Genomic DNA, 23,784 nt, shown 5'->3' on the forward strand with positions numbered 1-23,784 from the left:
CCTGGAGTGCTTCTAGTTATTTATTCTATAGGCCCAGAGAATTGAGTCTAATCTTCAACTGGTAAAACCCAATATTGTTCCACTGACATAGCTGCTGACTGAAATTCTTATTTTTTATATTGTACCAACCAAGAATGTGGCACGTAAAATCTGCCAAGCTTGATGGATGCATTGTGCATATCTGCACACTATATTTGGCTTATAGACATCGTGATGAGTGGGCACAAAAACAATTATGTGGGAATAGCAATAACAAAGTGATCTCCAAGTTGATCATGGAAAATATAAAAATGCCTAAGTGTTGAGGAGTTAAAATATGTGTTGGTATATGGTTAGCATACTTCAATCGCTTCTGTGGACTGATAAGAAAAATTGAAAGGAGACTAAGTGCAAAGAAGGGGCAGCCATAGAAGGGGAAAGCTGAAAGGCAACTTCTAATTTTAGGCGTTAACTGAAGTGCTTAAGGCTCGAGTTCAGTGAGCACTTGAAGTTGGCAGGGCTGTTTATTCCTACTCTTGTGCCACAGCCACCTCCTGCAGCTGCATGTGAAATAGGATCAGGCCACTCACTTGGCTGAAGGGGCCTGTGTCTTCTGAGTCTGGTCACTGATGGTACTCACAGAATTTAGGCCACTGGTTAGACGATCTGTCAAACTGTTGGCAGTAGGGGCAGGACGGCTTAACCGGCTCTAGCTACATGTTACTTAGCAAACTATCTGCATGTCTTGCATTTGTAATGTAAAATGCTGTGGCCCTTTCTTGTGTTAGGGTGCTCTGATGGCATCAACACTGGCCCAGGTGAGTAGCATGACTGAGGAGTCACTGACTGACTGCTGTGATGAAGAGCAGAAGCCCAGGACCAGTAAGTGCCTCCTTGGCTTAAGGCAGCATGGCTAGAAGGAATGTTGCTTTGCTGCACCCTGTAGCCATAGCTCTGTTTCATTATATGCTCCAATACAACAGTCTAGTAGTCCCATTTACATGCACACTATCCACCTTATTAAACCACTCCCCTTTTATCCCACTAGGTTGCAATTCACATGTCCAGGGACAGGGAAGTTAGGAAATCTAGTTTAGACCATCTAGTTGGACTTCCTATACAACAGGTTTTTACCTTTTTACCCTCATATCTCATGACTGGTTACCAGATTCTGAATATAAAGACAATCAAGAGATGAAGAATCTTCCTTCAAAACAGAGACTGGCGCTACGTGTCTCTCAAATTCCAGCACAGTTTGATTTTTTAATAAGTGTTAATACGCTCATTGCAGTGTTGTATCATTGAGTGCATGGAATCATGTTGAAAATAAATATTCATCAGGCAGGCACTGAGAGCAGCTTTTCAGTTTAAACATCACACTAGTCTGCTCTATCACATACTCAGAAATGTTCAGATAAAGCTCTGTACCTGGAGCCCAACACTTCATGTCCGCAGAAAAATATATTTAATAGCATAAATCTGAACTTATCTGCATTCACTGCAGATCTAATTCAAAGCATAGTCTTGAACCAAGCATTCAGCATCCCAAGATTTTGTCTCTGGACATCAAAGTCTTTGTGACTAAAATTCAAAAAGTAGACAAGTAAATGTCAGCAAAGAGCTTTTGCAGTGTACATATACTCAGGCGCATGCATCTGTACAAACACACATACATGTGCCTCACCAGTTGAGATTGTCAGCATTAGAGGACTGTTATAGAGCTTGTGATATTCTCAGTTAGATGCTAATAATCTTGGTGCTTTTGAGTACTTAGTTTGAGTTCACAGTCCATTTTAAATTCAGTCTTATCTGCTCTCCATTTCACTTTTAACTGGTGTGTTCTGTCATGAATTTACTTCAATGGGTCAAACAGATTTTATTTAAAATTGAAATCAACAGCATAAGTATCTGATAGCTAGCAGATTTTGTAACTTCTTATACTGGAAGAATTAGATGTAATTAATTACAGAGTAAATATTACATATAATGCACAGTTTAATTTTTCTTTACTGGATATACCATTTAATAATCCAAATACACCGCATACTTGTATGCTCTGGAGTCTGATCTCAAGTAGAATTGTAGCACTTTGTCGTGGTTTAACCCCAGCCGGCAGCCAAGCACCACGCAGCTGCTCGCTCACTCCCCCCCACCCCTGGGATGGGGGAGAGAATCAGGAAAAAAAACCTCGTGAGTTGAGATAAAGACAGTTTAACAGGACAGAAAGGAATGAAAAACAATGATAATGATAATAATAATATGGCAGTAGTAATACTAAAAGAATTAAACTATACAAAGCAAGTGGTGCACAATGCAATTGCTCACCACTCATTGACCGATGCCCAGTTAGTTCCCGAGCCACGATCCGCCCCTCCCAGCCAGCTCCCCCAGTTTATATACTGGGCATGATGTCATATGGTATGGAATAGCTCTTTGGCCAGTTTGGGTCAGCTGTCCTGGCTGTGTCCCCCTCCCAGCTTCTTGTGCCCCTCCAGCCTTCTTGCTGGCTGGGCATGAGAAGCTGAAAAGTCCTTGACTTACTATAAACACTACTTAGCTACAACTAAAAACATCAGTGTGTTACCAACATTATTTTCCTACTAAATCCAAAACACAGCACTATACCAGCTACTAGGAAGAAAATTAACTGTATCCCAGTTGAAACCAGGACAGGATCTTCCAAATCCTTACCACTGACTGTAAGGGGGATATCCAAGTATATTGATAAGTTGTGCTGTACTTTCTCTTTCTTTAGGACACTTCTTCTCTGAACTCAGAAAAGAGAGTTTGTTCTGCATGTTTTTGGAATAGTACTGATACCCTGTCTAGAAGGATATTTCTTAATCCCTTTCAGAAACAAGAGCTGGAGCTGTGGTTCTGTTGAGGAGCTAAAGAGAAGATGGTCTTGGCCAGCATGACAGCTAATGAGTAGATCTGAGGGAGAAGAGTGGTAGGAGTGATATGGTGTAGAAGGAAGTGGAGGGCTTGAAGGTGATATGGTGAAAGCCTCAATTGAAAGCACTGGTCTGAGAAAGATGGTAGGTTTTGAATGGATATTAAGACTCTGAGGTTATAACAAAGGAGGAGCTGGAACTCTGTGAGGAGCTGCGGTCCTTCAGGGCAGGGGCTGGTGGTTCCAGGGCTTCTGGATTAAGAAAGAGAGAGGGGTCACAAGAGGGTATCTTTAACTAGGACCCTGGTGTAGGGGCAGGACTCATGCACCTTTCCTATTCCTCTTTTTTTTTTTTTTTCTCTTTTTCTTTTTTTCTCTCCCTTGTCTGAAATATAGCAGCCTTATGACAAAGATAGCCTTTGCTCATCTTTCATTTCTTTATTGTCTCATACAAATCATTGCAGTGTTTTCTTATCATGTTTCTTCCCTTTAATGGTGAGTAAATTCAGATGTTGTAGAGACACTCAAGTGCATCTGACCTGGATTTTCTTTAGTGTATGACTGAATTGAGACAAACTGGAGTGAATAATGTTCTACAGTTTATCATTTTGATATGGTGTGAAGTTTGAACTATCAAAAGAACTTTCCTTTTATACTTGTGCAATTGTTGCAGTTAAACTTTTCAACAGAGCGAGCTATAAATTTTTGCCAATAACCTCAAGTTTATTGAAGAGACAGACATTATAGCCTCTGCCTATTTTCACTGCCCTAGCCCTCTTTCTACTCTAATTAACCCAGATACTAAATTACAAGTATCTCTGTTGCCTTCAGAGGAAAAAATTGGTGTGAGATCAGAAACAAAACTTCTCGCTTTCTGACCAAAGAACTGTCAAAGATGAAGAAGAATCCTTAGCTGGGGACAGAATTCACTTGGAATTGCTAAATGCAAGTCATATAGCTGAGCTCAGAAAAGTCTTATTATTGAGGTCAAGGTCTATTCTTTGGTAGGCATTAAATACCATTACACTGCTTACCACATTTCTGTTAGCGTAGAGGAGCTTGAATCTCAGCTCTGACCCTTGTCTCTCTCTCTAACTTCACAGAAATCATGTAACATTACTTTCAGGTTTCTCAGTCTGTGTGAAATAGGTTTGAGAATATTCAGCTATATAACTGAAGAGGCTAGCCTATGGTGGCATTAATCACATAAAATACTTAGAGCGCCAGGAGATTGGGGAAGGGAAGGACATCTCATCCAACAGGTATAAGGTTATCTGCTAATGATTTTGAGCATAGGAAAAATCTGTTTTAATCGCCATGCTACATTTGTTCTGTTTTGCTTTGTTAATATGACATTTTTGCAGAATAAATTATGTCACCATGTCTGATCTTTCTCAAGGTCTGTGAATGACCTTCTCTCCTGGAAGTTTGTGTTATACCATATTTTAAAAACCTCTTTGTGGGTCATATTGGAACAAAAATGAGAGCTAAGTTTAGGTTTTATTGATGGAATTGGGGCTTGCAAACTCAAACTTTTGCACAGAAGGTTTAACAAAACTCTTCTGACTAACCACTGGAACTTTGCTACTGTGCCACAGGAAAAGGGAAGATTATGAAGGCAAAATCACTTAGTTTAGACACTTGGTGATTGACTTTTTTTTAACTTCTGAGCTTCGTGTTGAGTTTTTGAGTGGGTAGGGGAATATATTAGGGGTTTTTGGCAGAATCAGCTCATTATTAAAGGGAAGTCTAAACTCTGAAAACAACATTTTAACTAGTGCCCTAGCTAGATGAAATGTCTTTGTCTGCTAAAGAACACGAAGTACTTACTATTTGGTTAAACAAAAGACTAGGAAATATATTAACAGATAATATCTGTTCTGAATAACAGTTTCGCTAACTGGAATGCATTTGGCTTCTATTACATAATCAAACCCAAATTATAAAATGGCAGGAGCTGTGTAGTCACATTCCTTATTTAGTGCTAGTGCTGTAGCCTGCTGAATGGTATGCAGATTGAAAAGATCTCCTAGTGAAAAGCAAGTTCAGCCCAACAGTCAGGACAAACTTCCTTACCAAGAGGCACCTTGTCCCTGACAAGGGCCCTTTTAAGAGGGAGATGAATTTCCTTTTGCCCAGCAAATTTGCCTTGCTACTTTCTTTGAATAAGTAAATGGTTTTAAGCTGTGAAACAGGAGGAAGAGCCCAACTTTTTTGCATATCTTGATGGTATCTGTACCCAAATGTATCTATAGAGCAATGACCTACATCCGCAGCTCTTCCTGCATTACTCTTTAAGGTATAGCTTCCAGTGATCTCTGAAATCTGGGTTTATGATATATAGATATAATATTTTCCCCTACTTTGGACCTAAACAACGTGAAGTGAATGCATCAGAAATAAGCTGTTTGGCTGAATCAGGGCCCTAGTTTCAAATATATGTTAAGCTTCTTGGACTTGGAGATGTTGAAGATATTCAAAACCTGACTGGACAATGTCCTGAGCAACCTGCTGTCATTGACCCTGCTTTGACAAGGGGGGTTGAGCTACATGATCTCCAGATCATCTCAGCTCTTCTGTGACTCTGTGACAGTGTTACCTTTTTGGCAGCTTTCAACTTGCCAAAGACAGAGATAGGAAGAATGGAAGTTAGCTAATGCTTTCCAGTGAGACAGCAGTTCAGTACAGCCCATGGGACACACCACTACAAGCCACTGGAAGTGACCGTGACAGATTCAATCCTGTCAGTTATTTTGTGGGCTCCTGCATATTCATTTACACAGGTTCAACCAGAAAACACTGTGTATGTCAGGCAATATTCTAATGTTGAGAAATTTTGGTCACATCTTGTGTTAAGGGAGTGATATGCACTTTTAAATTCTAGGTAAATCAGAACCACATTTGATAGATTTTTTTTTTTTTTGAATAATCATTTGATATGAACAAAGTCTTTGGAGAATATTCAGAATAACACTCTCCTGTATCTATGTGTGATTGAGTAGTGGATGGAAGAGGCCAGAAAGACACGGATTCATTTCTCGTCTTTGCCACTGAATTGTTGGGGGGTTTTTTTATGTCCTTGTAGAGATCACTTTATCTTCTGTGCTTTGATGTCTTGCTCTTTGAAGGTGGCCATCCTACAGCTCTCCATAAACCAGCTCTGGGAACATGGACATTGCTAAGAGCCGCAATATGATTAGTAACGTTAACTATTGAATAAGAACTAACCAGGCTTTCAAGGGATCTAACAAAAGTTTTATTAAGTTCTGTAACAGGATTAGGTGCAGCAGAAATAAGTCTAAAACCTTGAGTGTTAGAGTAAAATAGTTTATTTTAAAAAGTATGGCATTGCTAATAGACTAATAAGGGCACTAGTTATTTTGAAAAGTTTGTAAACAAGGTAGGTAGAATGGTTTAGAATAAAGTATACTTTGAAGACATTAAAAAAATCAAGTTGTGTTTTTAACCTTTTACAGTTAATTTACTGGTGTTACAATTCTGTTACTGTAATGCAGTTAAGTTTAATGTTAATCAATAGAATAGTGTGTTCAAAGTATGTTGCGGAGAACGTCATCGGTAATTGTAGCTTAGTGATATGTATGTTGTTTGACAGATTTTAGGGAATAAGAGAACATACTTGAATGTTTAATGAAAGGAGGAGCTGTGCCTGTTCTGGTTTGGGGGGGGATTTTTTGCCAGGCCAGGAGAGTAAGAATGTGATAATTACCACAGGTTTACTTTATCACAATTCTTGCTGGGTTTTCTTTACACTGTTAAAGAGTACTAATCTTCAGTCTTTTAATGGGTTAACTTCACAAACATGCTCGATATTCTGAAATAGCTGTAAAAGTTTCCATGTGACGCTGCAGGATAAACTGAATTAATAGAAGATACTGCGCTAATCTGTTTTTCTAACAGTCAAAAAGTGTACAGTTCTCATTTACACTAGAGGTTTGTATTAATGATTTACTTTTAAAAAGTTTACAAATTATATTCATATTGCTGCAGTTGATAATTAATGCTATTAATAAGTACAGAAACAGTCTGGAAATACTTGATGTACTTGGATACAATGAAAAGGAGTATTCTCCAAGTCCCTGCTACAGCTTTCCTAAATCTGGTTTGTATGATTCACAGTAAAAGTGGCAGATGTTGGGGGCACTTATAGAAGTGCTACTTGGATAAGTTGAAAATTTTGTCTGTTTACCTAAAGATAGAATTGGGAAACTTGTTTGATTTGCGTTTATTTTTAAGATTCCTCTATTGAGCGTAGAGAGGAGCTTTACCTGCTGCAATTTAAGGAAATCTAGCAGTGAGGCAGTATGCTGAATGAAACATATCATTTCCCTGAAGCAGAGGAGCATATTTTGAACTGTCAGTTTACTACAATGTTTGTTTAGCTTCTTGGATCCATGTGAATGTATGTAATGTAATTTGCAAGTGTTTTGAATAATGTAGACAGTAAGATCAAGGAGCCTTCCAAAAAGAACAGGAAATTAAAAGGGCATAATTCTTCTTTTCTTAACCACTGGATCCCAGATAGAGCCTTACACAGGTAAACAAAAGCAGAAAAATTAGGTAGCTTAGAGCAGTTGGAAAGGGAGAATTCATATATAGAGACTGCAATATAATAGAATGTCAGCCATAAAAGCAGACCTAAGAGAATGCCAGGGAGTATACGTCTTACCACATTGCTCAGAGAGAAGAAGAAATTAAATGCAAAGATGAGAGTGGCAAAGCAAGAAGAGATTGTTTCATTCTTCCCATCCTCACCTTAAGGACTGATTCCCACTTACTGTGTTATAAGAAGTAAGCTTTTCCATGTCTGAGCTAATTTTGCAGAGCTTCAAAAGCTTAATTGGCTTTGCTACATTAACAGTAGGTCATTTCCACATTTTATTGTTTTGGGAAGTGTGGAGCATGACAGTCAGCAACTTCAGAGTGAGTTGCGGGGTGGCACGCTGCTGAGAGCCTCTGGGAGCAGATGTTGAACCACAGGCCCAAAATCTGACATTCTTTACAATTTGGAACTTTTTAATAAAGAAAAGTGCTTTTGTTAAGTGGTTATTTTTTCCTTATCTATTCTCAGGGTTGCTCTTGTGGAAAATATTCCTGAAGGGATCAACTATTCAGACAGTGCACCATCCCATTTGTCTCTTTTCCAAGGCTGGATGAATTTGCTTAATATGGCTGAAAAGTCTGTTGACATAGTATCTTCCCAGTGGGACCTCAATCACAGTCATCCATCAGCATGCCAGGTATGTTCTAGCCTAACAAAAGGGTGGGACTTTAACAATCTGTTCTTGTTGCTTCACTATTAATTTTTTAGAACTATAGCCCTTTCCTGTAGCAGACCTATTTCTTTGGGTAGTTTAAAAAAAAATTCTCTTATGGGGATTTTCCTGCCAATACAATAGTTTTCTGAGAGTGGAGGCACGCTTGGACTAGATAATACATCCAACACATATTCATATCACTTCCATCTTAGGAAAGGATGTCGTTGTGTAATCTTAAGAAACTTACAAAATTGTACCTATATAAACACATCCATAATTTGGGAATATCCATAAATCTATACACTTATTTTCTGTTTGGTGCAACTGATGAAGTAAAACAGCAAGCATGTGGATTAATTCTGCAGCCAAATAGGTGGACAGAATTCCACTTGTAAAGAACAATGTAGTATCAGATGATTTCTCATACCTTTTCAAAATGAATCTTGGGAGGGAGCAGTGTTCAAGACTTCTCCAATTAAGAGCAATAGGAAAAATCATAAATCATAGTGAATGAGACAGACGTGCATTACAATGATGCTATGCCAACAAACACTTTATTCTTGAGAGCAATCCTCTTAGAAATATGGTAAGGGCAGGTTTCCACTCTAATATCACTTGTGAAACTAAGATATCAAAGAATTGATAGGCTGAGAGTATCTTCTCTTTTCCACCAAATGGATTCTTTGCTGAAAGAAGCCACTCAGCTGACATGAAATGGGGTTAAAATGACAGCCAGGCAACTGTAGGGAATCAACTATATTATACTATGTCATAAACTCTTCACTTTCCTGTCTAGTTCTGCTGATGCTGTGCATTAAAAAAATGCCTTTTGGTAGATGATAGACAAAGACTGGTATTCCAAGCAACTAAAGATAGTACTGGAAATAGCTTGTGTTTCCAAGTCATGAACTGGATTCTACTTCTTTTGAAAGAGGCTGTAGCCTAGTTGAACCGCATACATTAACTTTTCTTCAGAATAAATCTGCTGTGTGTCCATTTAAAAGAGTGAAAATCTGAGATGAGCAGCCAAATGGAAAATGTAGTGCAAACCCTTCCTTTTAGAATGCTTTATAAATATTGGAATATGTGGATAAATTTATTGAATATCAAAATATTGAGATTTTTCACAATGTAATTATGCAGCTAAGCTTTATTTAAATTTATTGCCTAAGAAACTTCAAACCCATGTACTGTCATTCAAGCAGATGAATTCAAAGAGATAGTGCCTTAGATGTTTTTAGGATGTGCATGAATTGGTATGTGCATGAATCTTTTACAAATGTTTTGTCTGAAAAAAATTCAACATGTCATTTGCTTCAAAACCAGCAGAGCCTAACAAATCCCAAACAGAGAACAAAAATAGCTAACTGGAAATTGGTATTTCAGTAGTTAAGCATCAAACCTGTTCACTGTTCCACATTCTCATGCAAAGTAAAAATTGTAAGATATTGCCGAATGTCAGAGTAGGGAAAGGAAGAAGAGACGTGTAAGAAGTGGATTTGCTCTTTCATCCTCAAATGTACTGTTAAAGCCAGAAAAATGAAACATTTTTCATACTATTCTATTCTAATTATGTATTTCTGCCTGCTAGTAGTCTTACAAAAGTGAGTAATTACTTCTGTTTAAAGGCAATTAATATTCCAGTCATTTCCTCATTTGTACAGCATTGTGGGCTGAACAGCTGATAGATCTTTCTGTCAAGCTTGTCTATTCATGCTAAAACACTATACTGTTATTGGCTAGTCTAATTGCTAAAGAAATTGCCAAGAGGCAGTGTTTCTTAGCAAATCGCTGCCCCAGAGAATGTACACAAAGCTTAGTGTGTGAAAGGGAAGGGAGAAAACTCGTATCATTACATCTGCTTTCTCCACTTGTAAAATGGAAGTGAAATTTCAGAGAGGCTTCAATAATTGTAATCTAGTAATTTTCTGAAGTATAAGTCAAATGTCCTCAAGTCTTTACAATTTGAGTTCAGGGAAATTTGCCCCAAAATAGCAGAAGCATTATGAAAGATAAGGGGGTGAGACGCAAAACTTCCAGGTAGTATGGTGCTTAGTGAGTAAGTTCTAGTCATTCCTTGAATTATTCTTGTTTTATCAGAAACTAAGGACATAACCATTTTCCATATGGACCCACATCCTGCTGTATAACTAGCAATTTCCATTTTATGAATATTCAAGGCATATTGCAAAGCAAGATTCTCTACAAGAGCACTTCAACAGATGTGGATTTTTGAAGGAGAAAAGCTGAGTAGGCTAGATTGCTTTTTCTTAATTAGTTAAATTAGTTACAAGGTTTAGCTACATTCTCTGTATGTGTTTGTGTAGTTACTTGCATGCATATATATACACACGTATGTCCAATACACATACTGAAGAAAAATACAGCAGGAAATTCTGCAATTTTATATACACACATACATATATATATGCCCAATATACATATCATCCATATGTATACGTAGTGTCCATTTTGTCCAAATGTGTATTGGACATACATATATATGTACACATGTGCATATATAAAATTGCAGAACTTCCTGCTGTATTTTTCTTCATTTTTGTTTGTGGGTATGTTGCCTAGTGTCCTTGACAGTTGCCTGTCCATGTTTTGTTGTTATAAATCTAAATAAACAGTCATTGCTGACTGAGCTGTCCAGGTCACAACTGCTGTGCTCAGCCATCTGAGTTCATGAGTCTTGCTAAATTGGAGTCTCCAAATGCAAACACATGATGCTCCAGTGTTTTGTGTGCTTCTACAGCTTAAGCAGTCAATAAACAAATATTTGTTTGGCAAAATACTGACTAGGCTTTCTACACCTGCTTTTCTCATTCAGAAGAAAACCCTGTGTTTTGGTGACTTTGTGTTGTCATCTGTGCATTTTCAAGATAGCAGGGTAGTTGGCATGTAGAGGCTTTGAGATTTTTGCAGAATGTGAACATGTGACTCCTCCTGTGGCAATGTGATGTTTATAGATATCAGAGAACAACGGAAACACAATTTTTGAGGATAACTTTTAATTCATTTGCAGTGAAGACAGCATAAGATCATGCCAATTTCATGATTTTCACAATTCATTTCCTCTGGCTCATGTCATGTTTAGAAACTTTAATTTAGAGTGACCTTTTATAGTTCCAGCAAGTCCTTCCTCACAAATTTCATTTTATGTTTCACAAATAAAAACTAATGCTATCATGGCTTATTGGTATTGCTGTGAGTATGGCACAGTTCTCCCTGGATGGCTATTTGGATGACAATAAGATGATCGAAGGGTAGATCCACGTCTGATTTTTACAATGATCACATAAAAAATAGATGGTTCTAGCTTTATCTCTATTTACCTACCTACTGTGCAGCTCCCAAATGGCTTGATGGGAGAAGTCTCCCACTCCATCTGATAATATGTCTCATATAAGCCAGCTGTCCAGCTTTGTAATGAATCTCTGATGATGAGTTGTGTGTCACTCAGACATGCATTGCCCAAGGATCTTAAGTGATTTGTTTGGTAGAACAAATGTTAGTGCCAGAGCTTAAGTACCCGTCCTTGACAATTATTAAAAAACGCAAATAAGTACAAAGAAGAGCACATCTCCAAACCGAACAGCTACCAGCAGAAATCGGCTACAATCAGCTATAGAGGTTGCAGCGTATTTTCTTTTCTGCAAGCTCATCTTTACACAAACATCTCTTCTCTTCAGGTGGTGGCATTTCCCCGATGCCGCTGGTACAGATGAGGCATAGAAAAGAAATTTAAAAAGGAGAGGTTTTAAAATGAAAGCACATTCCCTCCCTTTTCATTAGCTGTTTTGCTAGAAGAATTTGAGGAGAGCATTTGAGTTTCTCTGTTCTGTATTAAAAAGCAGAAGTTAAAGTTAGAATTTCTTGATTTATTTGCTCTGTTCATTTCTGCCAGTAAGCTGTGATTTTTAGTGATGTTTTATAGATATACCCAGAGGCTTGATCATAGGACAACTTTTAAAAATATTATTAGAATTATATAGCGTAAATCCAGAAGAAAATTCTGGAAGTAACCAGTTTTATTTCTGTGGAAAGAAAAAGCTAAGCATTGTCTAAACTGTAGGAATCTAAGTTACTGAAGAGCACAATAATTCAATTTTAGAGTAGTTCAATAAATACAGCATTTTTATGTTCATATCTCCCCTATTTTATTTTTAATGAGGAATGCATGCTGATAAAGACATGGAGGCAAGGGAAATCAAGCAGGCTAGAATCAGTCTGCCTAGTGACTGCTAAGAAATTGCTTTGGGAGCAATTTCAGCACCTTTTGGTAATGATAACTTTCTTTTTAAGTTCACCAGGTGACTGTGGCAGGTACAGTTGGGATTGATGTTTCAGATGTACGGTAGTTTAAAGCTACCATGAGAATGTCAGTTTGTTCATGCGATAAATACTTTTTACATCCTATTTTGTCACTTTCAGTGGGTTTTTTGAAACAGCCCAGTGAAAAGTGTAAGAGAATATTTTGTCAGGATAGGCAGATTTCTGGTGGTATTGTTTGTTAAAATGCAGATACGGTGTAAGGTAGCATGTTGCAGTTTCATAGCACTTGGCTGCTACTGTTTCTCAGTCCTCATAAGCTGGGTGTATAGAAATGATTCTGATCGCTGTCACGTAGTCACGCAGCAGCCTGGTATTGTCTCACAAAGGGAATGTGGTCTGAATGACAGCATGAGGGTTTGTATTCAACAGAAGCATTTCAAATGTGCTGACAGCAGTGACAAAACTCTTCAGACCTTCTATCCTGTCTTTTTTCCTTTTCATAGAACAAAACAGTAAAATTGCAAGTAAACATGTCAGAAAGTATAGAAACTAAGTTTCAGATTAATATTAATGGGGAAGAAGGCCAGGTTCTTCAACAATGAAGGAAGAATTTCTAGTACCCTACTTTACTATAATACATACAGATTTTTAAAAGCAAGTTGTGAATTTTTCATAGTTGTTTAGAGCATCTAGACTAAGCCTTGGTGAGCGTATGAATGCCTGCTGAGGGATGATGCAGCGAGAGATGAGACTGAAGGAATTATTTCCAGTTCTGGCACCGGGTGGTGTTTTTTGTATACCTGTATAAACACACATATTTGTGGTGAGTGCACTCCTAGTCTTAACCACCACTACTTAGATGCTTTAAGTGTTTTATCAATTTGAGGTTTTACCATTTATGAACATAATTGGACAAAAAAGGATATTATAAATGCATAGCCATAGCTTGTGGTGTCCCTGATGGGAAAAGAGATGCATTTTCAGAGAAGATGTCTTCATTGGAATGCAGGGCTGCACTCCAAGTGATCTGTTCACCCATAGGATGGGCCGTTCAGCTGGCAGAATGGCCTGTAAGAGACAGCCAGGTGGTCCATCAAGGATTCTGTGTTGGTCACATCAGGGCATACTAAGATCAGGTAAAACTCGGGAAACACTGCCATGTTCTTTTTTGTCCAAATTAAAATTAATACAGAAAGTCAAGGCTTGTTTATCAAAGCTTTTGTAAATCACATGTAAATAAAATCTTGTGCAGGTAGAAGTGGTAGTAGTGTCCAAAAATAATTACTGTGGGGAAAAAAAACGTAAAGAACCATCCCCTGAAACAATTAATTTTATCAGCTTTAGACATTAAGTTTCTAAGCGTTTCTTTAGCAGAACAGTTAATGCATTAATTCGTATTGATAATGCAAATCACTTTCCATCAAATTTATGAATGCTTTTTCCATGCTTATTTTTGTATACTAGAGCTTTCTACTATGCTTCTAGTCAAAATCAGTTTTTACTAGTCAAAATCAGTTTTTACAGATAACCCAAACAAAAACAGTGTGTCTCTGTCTTTCTACCTAGTAAATTAAATCCACACACAGAACCTTTCTGAGTAGCTGTTTCTACACATATAAATATATTTAATTAATTTACGTCATGCAAGCCTTTTAGTCTTTAATTTTCCCTGCTCACTTTTTGCAAAGTTATAACTAATGAAAGTCAAAACTGCTGGTGTCTCCAGCTGGTGGACCTGGAAGAAGTGGGTTCAAAGGCTGCCTGAGCTCTGGCATGTCAGGAGCCTGTCGCCCTGGAGGAGCTGGGGGACGGGGCAAGGCATGGGAACTCGGCAGGCAACAGCGCAGTGATTGCTGTTCCCAGATTCAGTTAGAGTCTAGCAGTGCCAGTCTGCAGCAATTGCAGGAGAGACCCTCCTGGGGGGAGCAGGGCACCCAGGACTACTGGTCAGTGCCCCTCTGCTCCCCCAGGATCACAGTGGAGCTGCTGCATAACTCTGTATGCAGCATCCATCCCCTCCACGCTATTATCTCATTGATTCTTACATCTGGTAACATCTGCCCCTCTTCTCCTTAAAACAACCCAACATAATCACTGATGTGAGACTTAAGGATCCTTTTAGCTTCATGAGGAATGTGAGGGAAAGCCACTCTTTGACTTGCACAGCAACTCAGTAAGGGCTTTTGGGTGTGTGAGTTAAATCATGGGTGTTATTTCTTACATATGGGACCACCCAGTCACCTCAAGAAATGCTGAATCTGAGTACAAGAAGCATTTGGAGCTTCATGCAAAACACGTTTTTGTTTTCCTGTTCCATTAGCTATTGTCTAATGCTTTCGTTATGGCAGTATCTTGTTGACTACTAGGTTCCTGTGAGCCCTGGGATGAGCAGGGAGCTATGCTGTGGATTTGAGCCAGCAAGCAGGCATATATTACAAAATTAAAACGTAAACAGTAGTTCTGTGTTTCCATTGCAGCCTCTGGCTGCTCTGTAATTTTGAGGAAGCTAGTTTTTAGGAGGCTGGGTATTCTTACTTTGCCATATATATTCAAAATAAGCAAATATTAAAAAATAGGTCTGTACTGTAGACAGGTGAAGAGCTACTTTCTTTGACTGCTTAATGCTTCAGGCCCAGCAAGGCTCAACATGTCAATCTGTGCAGGCAATTTACAGGGCAAAGGGTGGCTTTCCACTGTCAGCTGCTTCTGGGTTTGATGTAGGAGAAGGGCTTCTGTCTGAGGTTTTGCTAGTCCATGCTACGTCAGATTGCATCATCCCAAACTGCTTTTGCTTTGGCCATCTTTGTTGAATAGAAAGATCCTTTCAAGATTTTGAGAGTAACAGTTTGTACAGAGAATTATCTAACATGGTTCTGTGGAAAGTTTTATCTTCTACCTGCTTGTTTGAAAGTTGATATGACTGTTGCTTTTTTGTTTTAGCTTTAGCTTGGGGCCAGCATTATAGTGAATCTAAAGCGAACAGTGTAGGTACAGCAGGCACTTTGTCAGCTGCTTAAACCCAAAGCTTTTGTGTATTCAACTGCTAACTGTAACTGGTGTCTGCTGTAGTAAGCTAGAATGGCAGCAAGGAAATGGGCTCTAACTGTGGTTGTAGTAATACAGCACTGTAGTGATACACTGGATATTTTATTCTTGACATTGTGTAGTTAGATGCTTCAAACTAAGCATTCTTGTTTAAGTTAAAATATTGAAGCTAAAAATTAAACAATTACTATGCAATCAGAACGTCTGCTTTTTCTTTGTTTCTTGGATATGGAAAAATGTGGCAATATAAAATTTTATTTTTCATGTGAAACAAATGTCTTGATTTCAAATGCTTAGTATGAGATTCCCTTTTTTGTTCCTGTGTTAGAAATAGGGCTTAAATAGTAAAGTTATAACAGTGTAAAAACGAAAAGCATATGAAATACATGTAGATCATTGTTTTCGTTCCTGGTATAGGTCATCTAAAGATGAGCACACAACCACTTGAAAATCTATTGTACTATGGTTAGAACCGCTTACAAAAAAATCATTCAATACAGAACAAATGTAATAAACTCTTTTCCTTGCACTTTTTATCCTGATTTAACAGAACGTAATTATTTAGAAGAACGTTAATGTAAAAATATGTTTATGCAGCACAAAAAACCCGGACACTTCATTCTCTGCATGTCACCTGTCCTCAATAGTATTGCACAATCTGGGAAAAGGAAGAAGCAAGTTTGGCCTTCAAAACAGTATTTCTCCAAGAAAAAGTTGTTTGAGTTGCTAACCTTTAGGGTAGATTTAACCATATCTAGGAACATATTTACTCAGCTGCTGTACAATATGGGTTTTTTTTAACATGTATCTTTAATTTGTTGATATGCTGTTTGAACAATTCTATGTCTTACAACTTCTGCTTTCCTTTAATGTTCTTCCCAGGGTCAGCGTCTTTTTGAAAAATTGCTTGAACTGGCGTCCCGAAATATTGAGATAAAACTAGTGAGCGATATACTGCCTGTAGAATCAAAGGTATTAAACGACTTGAAAACAAAGGGTAAGACCAAGGTCTTTATGTTGTTATGCCATTGACTGCTACATAATGTTCCTTTTACTTAAAATGCAGACTCAGATGATGTATAAAATGCACACTATTGGTTTAGCACTGTTACTCTATAATCCTTCAGCTTTCTCTGGTTCATAGTTATCAAAAATCTGAAACTCTGTTACTGTAGTTGATGTTTGCAGTTTGTAAGTGGTTAAAAAGGCGGTGCAGTGATTACATAGGTGTTTGAACTCACTATAGCCATTCTAATGGTAGGCAACATAACCTGAGAGACTGCTGTCATACCTTGTGGGACAAGATAGTTTCCTCTTTTGAGCAATAGCAAAATAAATTAATAAAACAACATGTCTATGGTACTGATGATTCTGAAGCACTGGAAAATAGACCGTCTGTCAGATTTAGCCAACTGACAGGGTTTTCTGTGCTACGTGTATTTCTTAGGTGCCTGCTTTCCTAATCATTGTTTTGAGGCTTAAAATTCCTATCCAAAGAGGGATTACACACTGGAACTACATGTCTAAACTTGCTTTATATAAAACTGTGTGGAAAAATAGCAAAGAGAGTTTAAGAAATGCTGAAAGAAATTAAAATCTCTTTGGAGTTTTAGCAATCTCATACACACTTCTCCGAATAATAATACGTTAATTATCTATATAATATGATAAAAGTATTATTTTAAGGTAGGATACATTTTTCAAAGGAAAAAAGAACCTATATATGTTGATGGTGATAATTTTTGACACAGATTACTATACGGTTCACAAAGGGAATTCTAAAAAATTAATTAAGCAAAGCAGTTGCTATGTGTAGCGGCACCCTAACATAACATGTCTGTTTATGGTAAAGAATAAAGAACACCCTTTCCCAACAAAAAAAATCAATATTTGTTTAAATTCCTTGTAATCTCCTCACTGGGCAAGTAAAAGAACATTACTAATGCAAGTCCTGGTCCCTTAAAGAGATCATCTTTTGATCAAGACTGATGTGTTATTTAAATGTAATAAATAGAGAGACTTGTCATTTCACGACACTGCCTATTCCAGAGCTTTGATTATTTCTGTTACGTAACCAAAAGTAGTATCGATCCTTTGATAACCAGTAAGAATACATCAGCTTTGTCAGACATCTGTGAAGTAAGGAATTATCTTTTTCTGATGTGTTGAAAAAGAAGTAGGTATTTGTTGTGGTTTAACCCCAGAGAGTTAACTCTGTCCCAGCCGAAACCAGGACAGTATTTTAATATCAATGTCAGTGAAACTGTCTTTGAAAAAGTGGTTTCTTTTCCATGTGATTCTAATGTCCCCAGTTCCGATGAGTCAGAGGAGATGAGAGGTAGGGCCTGTACATTTATATTGATGTACCTGGCAATAGGTATTTTAGCTATCATTTATGGAGAATACCAAATATCAAAAACTATCCTCTTTCAAAAAAAGATGAGCAAAAATTTTAGCTAGAAAAGGGAGCGATGTTTGTCATTAACACTTCCTTCAGTTTATGTGGGAATTAATCAGACCTGTGAGCTTTTTGAACAAACAAACAGAACATAGGCTTTTACAATTTTACTAGCTTCAGTTTCCCTTATACCTTGTTCAGATTTCTAAGACAGGAAATTTTAGAGTATTCAAATGAAGCGATCAATATATTTGAGTCCTCTGAGCTACAAAGAATCGGAGAAAGTTGCTTTTATATAGTAATTCTTGTGAGTTTTGCTGTCATCGTCTTTGAACCCTGTAATTGTAGATATCATTGTGTACTGTTGACCTTTTTCAAAGATCAATATTATAACTTCTTGATTTTCTCACTATGAATGGTTTTTTTTCCTCATTCCATGTTTTGCTTTGCTCATTTCTACAAATTCTGATATTTTTGTTAGAATGTCTTGATTATGATATTGTGATTGCCAGCTCTGTTTCAAGTCTTTCACCTGCATTTAGGTTTGTTGTTTGGTTTTCATCTCCAGGATAGCTAGGTAAATCTTTATTTGGTTCTGCATTCCTGAAAAGAAATAAGTTAGTTTTAACATTCAATCAGATTTTGTCGTCTTAATTTTATGTTGAAATGAGCAGACCTTGTATGAACAGCAGATTCATGGTAAGTCCTGCTTGTGTCAAATAGAAGCTAACTGGTAGGCTGGCTTAAAAAAAAAAAAAAAAAAAAAAAAAAAGACTACCCCAATTTCCATTAGTTCAATAATATTAATAACACAGTAAATGGAAAACGTATCTATATTAGCCTTTTTCATGTCTGCTGGAGAAAAAAAATTACTGTTAGCTACTACCGTTGTCTTAGCTGAGGACAAACATATCATTAAGCTTTGCTATGCTATCCTGGAAGATATGTCTGCTAAAATTATTAATTTCTTTGCTCATGAGGCACTGGCCACCTGCATCCTCAGAAATCAGTCAGAATTGATACTTGAAAGGGAACTGTGCATCATCATTTGGACACGTATATTCATGAAGATAACTAATCCTTTTTTTCCCCTGCAACTGGTCAGATTTGTCTTAGAAAGTGTGCCATGCACCTTTTTTAATAGAAATGTTCCTCTTGTGGGAAAGAAAGCCGTAGATATATCAATAGCTCAGCCAAGTTTTGAAGCTCCTCAAGATGGAGAACCAGAATACGTTTGGCTGAACAGACGCAAACTCCCACTTGCGGTGACTGTCTGAATTAGGCATAGGAGGGTCCAAGCACTACTCTGTGGTTCACTAGCTAATAAACTGAGCTGATTGTTCCTAAACAGCAAATATGCTTGGAGCCTGAGCCATGGGCAGTAGCATGGAGAGAAAGCACACACATAGCCTGTGGGGCTCTGGGAGTTTCATGTGTTCCTGAGCCTGCCTTCACCTTGCTATGTAAGCATAGGCTGGCCTCTTCTTTCCAAGGCAGATTGTATGCGAGGGTCAGACTGTCTCCAGGTAGTGGGCTGTCCTACTGAACGTGAGAGACAGTTGCTATTGCACAGAGAAGGTGGAAGAGCCTTGCCTTTCTTTTCAGCAGACTGGGTGATCAGAACCACTGAGCTGTGCCCCCATGCTGTGTGGGCTCATTCCTGGGGTCAGGATGAGGGATGATTTGGGTGTCAGCCCCAGGATGTACCTGTTGATATACTGCCCAGGAACCTTTAAGGATGCTGCAGGTCCTCAGCTCATGGTTATCTACCTCACGCTGCATCTTCAGGTTGTGCGCCCTTTCTGACTTAAGTAGCCCAGGTGAAAGTCTTAGTCTCAACACGGTGGCATGGGTTTATATGTGGTTGCTTGAAGAACTATACTTGGTCATCCATATTGTCTCATGCGGTGGGGGTTTTTTGTACTAGGAACTATGATATGTTACAGCACTGCTGCATCTCAGCACAGGTGTTGAGACTATTTCTGCCAGCCAGATTATTCTAGCACATTTCTCATTTTTCTAGACAGGCATGCATGGAGCCCCCTTGCCTCTTCTCCCCATTTCTGAAGTACTGTAGAAAGCAGCTTTGATAGACCTTTTCCAACCCAGGGGTGCATCCTAGAGTCCTCCCTACACATCCTTCCTCTCCAGCAGCCGTCCCTACTGATTAACAGAGGAGAAAGTTGAAATCTGACTTCAGATTTGAGCTGATGGGGTAAGATAAAGCATAACTTGTGTGGACGGGAGAGCAGAACTGAACTGATGTAGAGTAAAATAAAACTAGTAATTTACAGTTGCAATGTTAGTACAGATTTCTGAGCTAGCTGTGAACCTGCAGGTTTGTCGCCACTGGTAAGCCTTTTTTTGTCATGTCTTTGCTATCCTGACTCACTTGAGCTAGCTGTAAAACAGGGTGCTTGATTACAGAAGCAGTCTAGCAGCTGCAGTGTGAAACATGGATTGATTTACTGTGCTAACGCATAACACACCTAGAACTGTGGTGACAGGAGCCTCTGAGTGCTGAGATAATGTACATTTGCTAGTAATTGCTGCACTGTGGGAGTGTTATTTAGTTGCAAAATTAAGCATTCAGAAATGAGGAAATACTAGTCCCAGAACATATATTTATGATAGACTTTAATTACATTATCAGATTCTATATTTTGCATAGAATACCTGGCTGGTACTTGCTATAATCTTACCACATTAATCAGAAGTTTTTCCCTTGTATTGAATGAGAATACATCAAACATTTAATGCCTAAGGCAAATGATGCTCATTCAGGGGATATTATTTCTGCTGGTAATGGCTAGAATCTTTTTTTATCTTCATATTTAATGTATGTCTCCAGGCTTTCTTTATTGCACGTCTGCCAGATCCTACACTGAATGCAAAATGATTAATTTCCTCATAGGCTTTTCCATGCTGCTTCTCACTGTGGTATCTGAGTGCTCCGCAAATACAGTATTAATGAATTTCTTTTTACAACATCACTGTTAGGTGAGGTGGCTTGCTGTTTCTGTCTCTCAGGGACAACTAGCAATTATTAATGGCAGCACAGGCACCAGAAGCCAGATCTGAGCATTTGTTTTCTATAGTCGTAATTAAAAAAAAATGTGTATTAGTAATTTAAAAAAATCAACCACATGTAAATTCTCCCAGCTCATGTTGTCAAAATTATTACTAAACAGGCTATAAACTATGATGTTATTTTTATAGGACCTTTTGTAACATGCAGTCCTAGGGTGTGAAGTCTTGCTTCTCTACAGTTAATGTTTAAAGCTATATTTCACTTTCACATATGTATACAAATACTATGCATATATCTATATGAGTTTCTTGTGAAAGGTGGGTCAGTCTGTAGGCAAAATTTGGCTCTCTGTGTAAACAAACATGTTCTTCTTTATCGTCCTTGTGCTGTGACAGTATCTTATTAATGCTTGTTCTCAAGGTTATTGTTTTAGCCTTTTCTCAGCTGTGGTTCAGTCTACTAGATTGAAACATTTCTTTAACCCTCCCACTCCTTGCACATAATTACGTACCAGTCTTTGTTCCTCAGTAACATTTGAATAGTATTGTCTCCAATTAGCAGGTTGTTGTATCATTTCTTACGTGTACAGAATCTAAATCCCTTACTAATTATGATCTTATTTTAGCTGACAGTGTTAATGCTTTTTAAGACATGCCAATGGATTTCCTTTCTTCAATTTGCATTGCTTTGTTCCTTTTCTATTTGTTTTTTTCCCAATACTCCCTTTTCATGAAACACTTTTCATATATTTGCAAGGAATGTTTTTTGTTTTGTCAGTGCTGGCTGAGGCAGATACAAAAAGAGGAGTCTGTCCGTGTCACAATGTGATTTAAAAAAAAAAAAATCAGCTAACTCAACTAATAGCTATTGAATGTTAGCAATGAAACTGGGGAATAATATAAAGTCATTGTGCTGGGGCAGGATCTAATCACTAGATCACATGTGCAGCTGTTACTTACTGAGCAGTTTGTGCACATTTGCCCAGGATTACACTCTCTCTTAACCAGATAAAACCAAAACAGAGAAACTAAAAAGTTCTATTATTGCAGGGAGACAAAGAAATGAGTAGAAAGTGGAGCTCTAGAAGCTTTTTGTGCTTTTATCTGTGTGCTTTAGATTGCAAACACTAACAAATACCATTTCATGACAAATTAAATCAGTTTATATCTGGGCAGCTGCATGATCCCAGCCTCTTCTTTGCCCTCCCACCATATGTTGTCCCTGCCTTCTTCCTTGCACCAGTGATCATGTGGTAAGACAGTTTAGGGGGTCTGATTTGGCTACAGACTGGGTTTTTTTGGCTGGCTTAATTGTCATTTGCATTAGATTTCTGCATTACTCAGTGTATGATCTCACAGGCATAAATGCTGGGTACATCACAGAGATAGGAAACACATAACTGGGGTTGGCAAGGGAGGTAGGACCACTGGAACCTGGTTAGATAGGCTTAATCTGCCATGGCACCAGAACGCTCAGAGTTCATGTAATGCCTAGGGACTTTCAGTGGTTTTGGTTTTTCCTGTACTCCTGTTTTAATGAAATTGTTGCACGATGGACAGCAATAGTGAATATGATTTATATATCAGATAAAATATGTTTAGTCCCATATTCTGTCTGCTTCTGTTGACACACTTAAGGTACTGCATAGTTTTAGAGCTGTGATGCTTGTGGGACATGAGTTCTTCTTACCTTTGGCCACAATCATGTTCCCTTTCCCTGTCTAGTTGTGGGGGAATGGGAAGGTAATGTCATATTTTTAACATATTATAGAAGAGCTGAAAAACTTGTGTTATGTCATAGAAAAGATGCAGATCACGTGGGAACATCAGTCCAGTTTCTCTTTATGAAACAAGCTGTGAGTTAAGCACTTTTTTTAACCTAGAGCCTTTGTGTACTGCAAACCCTAGGAATGTGGAGTTCACCATTTGGGAGCAAATGCCATTTTCTCTGGAAAAGTTGAAGCTATAGGAGTAAGAGAGGGCATTTTCTGATAAGTTTCTCTGGGCCTAAAAGATGTTTGGGTTGTGGGCGACTTGGGTTTTTGTGAAAGCCATTGGTAGGGTAAACCATGATGACATTGATTTACATTCAACCCAGAGTATTTGGTTTCAGTATTAGAGAAAATGTTCCAAATATGGGGACAGTGGACTGTGAGCAGATTATGAAAGAGCTATCACTGGCAATTTTAAGAAGGAAGTAGACAAGCCCCTATGAGGAGTGTCTTCATGATTATTTGGCTCTGGTGCATGGGAAAGGTCTAGGTTGGTTTCAAAGCTGGTTTTAATAGTTCTATAATGATTTGGAAGGAAAACATAAACTTATGTGTTTAAGTACATTCATCTCAACATAAGAAAGAAAGAATTTTTTTACAGTAAGAACAATCATTCACTGGAACAACCTACCCAGGGACATTGTAGAGTCCCCGTTGCTGGAGGTCTTCAAGATGTGACTGTACAGGGTGCTAGATAATCTCATATAGGCTCCCTTTCCCACAAAAGATTGGGCCAGATGATCTTCTGAGGACCCTTCTAACCTGGGCTTTTCTATGATTCTAAGTAAGCCTTTAATTCCTCTTCATGTGAAGATAATATTGAGAATCAATGTAAAAACACTGCAAAGACTAAAACGAAAATACACTCCATTCATACAATGGGAAGCTGGAATCCTAAAGCTGGGTCCTGAAGAGATTTCTGGCTGTCCAGATGGCCAGTTTTTGCACAATGTACCATAAAAATAATATTATCTGATGCATGCTCCATAGGAGTGTAAAGAGTGCTCTTGAGAGCTGAAGTTCAGTTGATGGTTTTATGTAAGGCATTGAACAGAGTTGTAGCTCCATTGCTTTCTTCATCAGTCTTTCCTAGGCTGGATTCTCCAAGAC

General features: G+C 38.1%; 1 protein-coding gene across 1 annotated transcript in view; it reads left to right on the plus strand.

The window, feature by feature from the left end:
• The window catches only part of PLD5 (phospholipase D family member 5), a 189,583-nt gene that overhangs the window by 111,160 nt on the left and 54,639 nt on the right, over positions 1 to 23,784 (plus strand). The window contains 2 exon segments of the mRNA XM_050893661.1: positions 7,962 to 8,130; positions 16,357 to 16,471. Coding sequence (XP_050749618.1) covers positions 7,962 to 8,130; positions 16,357 to 16,471 — 284 coding nt within the window.

Source organism: Gymnogyps californianus, chromosome 3 (genome assembly GCF_018139145.2).
Source record: "Gymnogyps californianus isolate 813 chromosome 3, ASM1813914v2, whole genome shotgun sequence".
Classification (NCBI taxonomy): Eukaryota; Metazoa; Chordata; class Aves; order Accipitriformes; family Cathartidae; genus Gymnogyps; species Gymnogyps californianus.